The 6,491-nt window shown below is 47.3% G+C and overlaps 1 protein-coding gene and 1 non-coding gene across 2 annotated transcripts; both read left to right on the top strand.

Moving 5' to 3' along the window:
• Positions 1-2,303: 2,303 nt before the first annotated feature.
• Positions 2,304-2,434, top strand: LOC125511843. Its single transcript, XR_007285128.1, has one exon. It is a non-coding gene; the product is annotated as a small nucleolar RNA Z247 (small nucleolar RNA).
• A 1,649-nt stretch (positions 2,435-4,083) lies between these two features.
• On the top strand, positions 4,084-5,196 carry LOC125506173 (replication protein A 32 kDa subunit B-like). The gene is made up of 4 exons (XM_048671035.1): positions 4,084-4,260; positions 4,343-4,560; positions 4,660-4,737; positions 4,845-5,196. The coding sequence occupies exons 1-4, from the start codon at positions 4,120-4,122 to the stop codon at positions 5,014-5,016; spliced, it is 609 nt and encodes a 202-aa protein (XP_048526992.1). The 5' UTR covers positions 4,084-4,119; the 3' UTR covers positions 5,017-5,196.
• The last annotated feature ends 1,295 nt before the right edge of the window (positions 5,197-6,491 follow it).

The following is a 6,491-nucleotide window of genomic DNA, read 5'->3' as shown; positions in this document are numbered from 1 at the left end:
AGTTTGCAAGTCTTGCGTGTATTCCTAGATTGCCAATTTTATCACCGTAATATAAACTATATAACACAAAAATTATACCGTTTGGAAATAGAACATCAGAAGTTTATAATGATATGTTTTTTTTGTAATATATGACTTTTATTAGGTTGGTCAAATTGACGACTTAGGTATACGCGCACGCCTTATAAACTAAGAGAGAGGGAGTAGTACTGTTTTTTGTTCCAGCCGTTTGTAATCTTTGAAAAAAGTAGCAACACAAACAGAAGGCATTATGCACTTTGTCACTATACTCAAGCCAATGGCCATATTCATCAAACCAATGGATTAAATCACCGTTGAGTATCTCAAATCTCCCTCTGCGGATAATCAAAATTAAGTGGTGGCCTATACGGTTCTCTTGTTTAAAATTTGCGTGTTATCCCACATTGCTTCTTGGGATTTCTTGTGTCTTTGAAAAATTCTCTTCCTATCAGCGGGGTCGTAAGGCAACTCATCCAAATTAATTTCTGTGTGAATAGAAGACTTTAGAAGAGTAGTCGCAGTAGAATTTGATAGACTTTGCCTCCGCCCAATGGGGACCTTCATATGCATCATTATCTGGATCTTTTTACAATCTTTTTATGGAGAGAGTAGTTAGGTACTCTGAGTGACGCATTCCCCTACGACATGGACAACGAGTTACATGTTCTTCCCTTTATCTACATCTCCTTCCTCTATTCCCACTGTGTCCCTCGCTCCCCAATGCATGGATTGACCTTGTGCCGTACCGAGCCGCGTCCCCACTGTCGAACCACGTGGATCTTGTCTCGACCCTGACCCTCGATCTTGGTCGAACGACCCAGGGTCATGGGACGCGACGTCGACCCTCAAACCAGCCTACTATGATTTAGCTGACTTTTTTAACACAATACAACCATAGATGCCAATATATGCACATATACACTCAGCTTTAAGAACACATCATGCATACCCTATCCTAAGCATCTTCGAGATTCTGAGCTGGCGTCACATCTTAAAATTGATGAAGTAACCACATGCGTCCCGTAGTCGATGAAACGTCTCCTCCCACTGACAAACATCACCGAAAAGTTGAAAATAAATTCAGGAAAATGCAAGCACCAATCTCGCCAAGTTTAGGACTTGAATTTTGTTGAGTTGGTTGCACCATAAGGAGCCTAACCATATGAGCTACACCCAGTTCTCATTTTTTAGCCTACTATGGGGAGATTGTCGTATGTGTTCTATAATACACATTGTACAAACTAGGATATATAAAAATAAAAACTGCAAATACATAAGTTTTGTTGTATTTGATAATTTAGCAATGTGGAAGCACGTGATGGATGGTTTGACTCTCTTTAATAATATAACAGATTTGTCACGGGCACTAGGCTAAGATGATTATTTCCTAAATCTTAAAATATGTTGTCCATCCTTCATTATGCTGTCACGGGGACTGAAGTCGAAGACTCGGCCAACATAGTATTTTTTGTTAGAATTAGTTGTTGTATAGGGATAGAATTCTCTTTGAAATGTAAACCTATTATATCTCTTCTTCTGTTTCAACCTCTCCCGAATATCTCTCTGTAAACCGATCGATCTAGCCTCGATTCAAACTTGTAAGCCACGGCATATGTTCCATATAATGCAATGCGGCCCGAGCAAAGGGTTCTACGCTTCCCATATTATTTCACATGGTAACAGAGCCTCTTTCTCAACAAAAACGCATCTAGCTACCTTCCTCCATCGAGAGCATGTCTACCACCTCCGCCGCCATGTCGCCCAGCACCATGGGTGCACTTTCCACCACCTCCTCCTCCACCTTCGCCTCCTCATCCACCACCACCACCTCATCCCTTGGACCACCACCACAGGAGAAGCTGACGAGGGAGAACTTTCTTCTCTGGAAGGCCGTCGTGCTACCACAGATCAAAGGAGCACAGATGGAGCATCATCTCGACGAGAAGAGCCCGGCACCGCCGCCCATTCTCACCATCACCAAGGACGGCAAAGAAGAGCATATCGCCAACTTTGCAAATACCCTATGGTATGCATAACAGCAGCAACTTCAAGGATATTTGATGGGCTCTCTTTCCCGCGATATTCTTGCACGGGTCGCCACGTTACAGACGCCAGCTGAAGTTTGGCGTGCCATTCATGCCATGTTTGCTGCTCAGAGTCAAGCTCAAGCCATAAACACCCGCATCGAGCTGACCAATCTTCAGAAAGGTAATATGACCATGGCTGAGTAGGCAAGATTAAAAGTCTTACAAATGAAGTTGCCTGCACCGCCGCCGCGCTCTCCGATCCAGAGATCGTCTCCAAAATTCTCGCCGGACTGGACATGGAATATAGCCCTGTTGTCTCGGCGCTTGCTGCTCGGGTGGAACCGATCACGGTTCAGGAGCTCTAAGCCAGCTCCTGAGCTTTGATGCCCGCCTCAGTCTTCTTCATGGCACCAGCCTTCGCCAATCTTCTGCCAACGCTGTCTCTCGTGGTCGCGGCCGTGGGCGCGGTCACCAGGGGCAGCCCCGCACCGGTGGGCGCGGGCGTGGCCACCTTCAGGGAGATGGCGGCTACAACAGCTCTGGTGGCGGCGGCTACAACAACTCCAGCAACTACACCAACAAACCAGCAGGCGGCAGCTTCAACAATAACTCCGGCCGCCGCTCCTCTTCCTCCCGGGGGCGCCCTCGGTGCCAACTTTGCAAAAAGGCAGGACATGGAGTTCTGGATTGCTGGCATCGGTATGATGAAGATTTTGTCCCCGACGCACGCCTTGTTGCTGCAGCTATGCGCGAGCAAGGGGGCGATGGTGTGTGGTACGTCGACGCTGGTGCAACCGACCACGTTACTGGTGAACTAGAGCAACTCGCTCTCCAGGAGAAATACCTTGGCAACGATCAGATTCACACTACAAGTGGTGGACGTATGGATATTCAACACATTGGTCAAGCTTTTATTAATTCTCCTACTCTTAAACGTGATCTTGTTCTAAACGATGTCCTTCATGTTCCACAAGCTGATAAAAACCTTGCCTCTATGTTTCGTTTAGCCACCGGTAATAATGTCTTCTTTGAAACTCACCCTCGTTACTTTTTTATAAAGGATCGGGCAACGAGGGAACTTCTACATCACGGTAGATGCATTGGAGGGCTCTACCCCATCTCATGCAGAGTTTCCAACCACAAGCGTCGTCATGCTTATTCTGTCATCAAGCCCTCTTTGGCACGGTGGCATCAAAGATTAGGACACACGTCATCAGTCATAGTCAAACAAGTAGTTAATAAAGGCAATTTTCCCTTGTCATATAGTCAATCCAGTGAGTCTGTTTGTGAAGCTTGTCAGTGTGCCAAGAGTCATCAACTCCCTTATCCTAGGTCAAACAGTGTGTCTCATGCTCCTTTAGAGCTTATTTGCTATCCACAATAGCTCGGATGGTTGTCATCAGAACCCTTCATTCGCTTTGAGATCCGAACTTTTGAGTGGATAAGGTTTTGATTTTATGATTTGTTGAATTTCGCCACGGCAATAGGGGAAAGCTGGGACGTAGCTTTTGGTTGTCAGGGGCCAAAAATGGAAGCCTACTACCTGGCTTTTGCAGGTGTAGTCTGGGCAAGTGACCTCGCCCTCTTTTTGGGTGAGCAGGGTGCGGCAGTAGCTGATTTCGGCAAGCAACGGAAAACGTCTCATTTTGGATATTTGTTAAAAGTTCCACGGTGTCGTGTACTTGTTTACTGTTTTAAAACTGTCGTTTTCATCTAGCAAGCTGTGCACTGCCTGACACCGTTTGTGTGATGCATTTTTTCTCTACCGCGCTTTGGAAAGGGAGGGCAGCACTTGCCTTTTTTAGTGTATGCGAGTTGAATACGGGTCCTGGCCTTCCTTTACTAATGGCCTGCCGGATTATAACTCCAATGTCCAGACGGTACAGACGCTGCCATGCATCCGCAAGTGGACAGGAGAGTAAAATACGCAACCAGCCGTGTTGGCTTTTAATTAACTGACGCCACCGTCCAGCTGTTGGTTCTGTATATATAACACGTCTTGCTCGTTGTTGCTCCTTGCCTCTCTGCACAACTTTGTATCTAGTGATCAGTCAGATGGAAGGATTGGGAGATGGTGAAGGGGAAAACGGAAACCGGGGCTTGGCCGCGATCACAGTCGACGGTGAAGGACGCGTTTGCAGGCGCCATTGTTGCTGCCGTCGAGGATCGCTATCACAAGAGCGTTGCGCCGGTCCACTACATCGGACAACAGGTGAGTGAACGTGTGCTTGAGCTCTTCATTGCGAGCGGATGTTTTTCCGTTGCTGAAAAATAAACCGTTTTTTGTTTTCCAGTACCTTGATCCGCCCAACAACTTGGTGCCTTTGACTTTGAAGCAAGTTTCCATGCTAACTCCTTCAGCCAGGCACGGCGGGCACTATCGATGCACGGGATGCCTGTCGGCACGGTTAAAAACAAATTTCATGCCTGTTAAAGACGAGCACAACTTGATCGACTGTTGCACTTTCAGGACAATAGACAGGGGGTACATGCAGGCGTTGCGTGAAGTGAGGTGAGCGCCTCGGGTTTTTGTCTTGTGATTGTTGCAACGGTCGTTTATGCCATGGACAACGCCTGGGAAAAATGAACCTTTTCTGTACAACACTTGCAGGAATGGAGACTACGTCGTGGTTAATGGCTCTATAAGGAGGCGGGATTCTGTCATGCATATACGAGTCTACTCAATCAGGTTTTTTGTTGACAAACAAGAGATTACTTCCCTCTCTTGGACAGTTTTAAAAGGACTGATCCTTTTTCTTAGCACATTTTTAACCATGTAGGCATTTGTTCCTGCAGGCTTGTTACTAACTACAATGAGATTACTCACCACTTCCTCCATTGCATATACGTCTCCCTCGATCTTCAGAAGCAGGCAGGCTCCATCAAATTCTATACTGCACGTTCTGAACAAAAAAGCATGCCACCCTTTTTCTCTATGTTGACATCGATACTTTATTTTTTTAGTTGAGGGAGAGAGAAATGAATATTCGTCGGGCGAATCTCGTGGTGGCCTGCCGACGGGATGGCCCATGTCGTCCAAGGGCGCCGAACCACATGTATTATTCCTCAGCCGCAGGGCGAAAGGGTGAGGGGGCCCCGCATATGCCGACGCACGCGGGCTTTGCCCGCTGGCGCGCACTGGCGGCTACGAGGAGGGACGGAGGTGAGGAGGGGGGCGAGGGGAGGCTGCTAGGGTTTCCCTCCCGGTCGCTCGCGGGAGCGACGCGGGAGGGAAGGGGAAAGAGGAATCTTCCTCGTCAGGATCCAAGCATAAAAACCGAGCTATACCTTTTTTTTATCAGCCGAGCTTGTACTTATGAAAACGAGGCGGGATTTATTTACATTCCCAGCAAATACAAAAGAAAATCCCGGCGTCTCGGTTAGTGCCACTAGAATTTAATATTAAATCAACCACGAACATGGCTATTTTTATAGTGTGTGTGTGCTGTTTTTGGCCCTGGCGTGTCTGGTTGTTAATAATTTTTGACTAGTGTAGGCATGATTAAGTACACGGCTCCACGTGTGTGCTAATTACAAAACGCATATGTACATTTTTATCCGATGGCGCCTCTCAATTATGTGTTGGGAGAATACCATGACGCAGATAAAATAAAACGCTTACAGAGAATCTCGTGCATGCTGGGGAGTGTTTGTCTTCACTGAAGCAGCATGTGCCTCATCAAATGGCAGGGGTGTTAAAGAGTAGCGGGGGTGGTCGGTTGTCTCTTATTGCAAGAGGCTGCCTGGAATTGTTGTGTACTGGAAAGTTTAGACAAGGGCTGTTACCGCAGAGGGCTGACACGGATGTTAGTACTCCGGGCGGGGGGCGGCTGACTACTACTGGGCAGAGGCTGCCTGAATCTTCTGCGGACTAGAAAGTTGAAGCAGGATTCGTCGCTGCATGTTGTGGCAGCTGGTGTGTCATGTCTTTTGATCCCGTTGTAGATGCTGGCTTCCAGTGTACTTGATGACTTTTTTTAAATGGTAAAACTCCGCGGTGAAAAAAATTAATCGGACGCTGACCTTCAACTATAACTCCGGCCGCCGCTCCTCTTCCTCCCGGGGGCGCCCTCGGTGCCAACTCTGCAAAAAGGCAGGACATGAAGTTCTGGATTGTTGGCATCGGTATGATGAAAATTTTGTGCCCGACGCACGCCTTGTTGCTGCAGCTATGCGTGAGCAAGGGGCCGATGGCGTGTGGTACGTCGACTCTGGTGCAACCGACCATGTTACTGGTGAACTAGAGCAACTCGCTCTCCGGGAGAAATACCTTGGCAACGATCAGATTCACACTGCAAGTGGTGGAGGTATGGATATTCAACACATTGGTCAAGTTTTTATTAATTCTCCTACTCTTAAACGTGATCTTGTTCTAAACGATGTCCTTCATGTTCCACAAGCTGATAAAAACCTTGCCTCTATGTTTCGTTTAGCCACCGGTAA

This window comes from Triticum urartu, chromosome 5 (assembly GCF_003073215.2).
Source record: "Triticum urartu cultivar G1812 chromosome 5, Tu2.1, whole genome shotgun sequence".
Classification (NCBI taxonomy): Eukaryota; Viridiplantae; Streptophyta; class Magnoliopsida; order Poales; family Poaceae; genus Triticum; species Triticum urartu.
Note: the sequence above shows the minus strand (reverse complement) of the source record. Positions and strands in the feature narration are given on the sequence as shown.

Bases quoted from the DNA above. Each gene is read 5' to 3' on its own strand.
- LOC125506173 (XM_048671035.1), top strand. From the start codon at position 4,120: ATGGTGAAGGGGAAAACGGAAACCGGGGCTTGGCCGCGATCACAGTCG. The intron at 4,261-4,342 runs GTGAGTGAACGT...TTTGTTTTCCAG, and splicing joins TCCACTACATCGGACAACAG to TACCTTGATCCGCCCAACAA. The intron at 4,738-4,844 runs GTTTTTTGTTGA...TTGTTCCTGCAG, and splicing joins ATACGAGTCTACTCAATCAG to GCTTGTTACTAACTACAATG.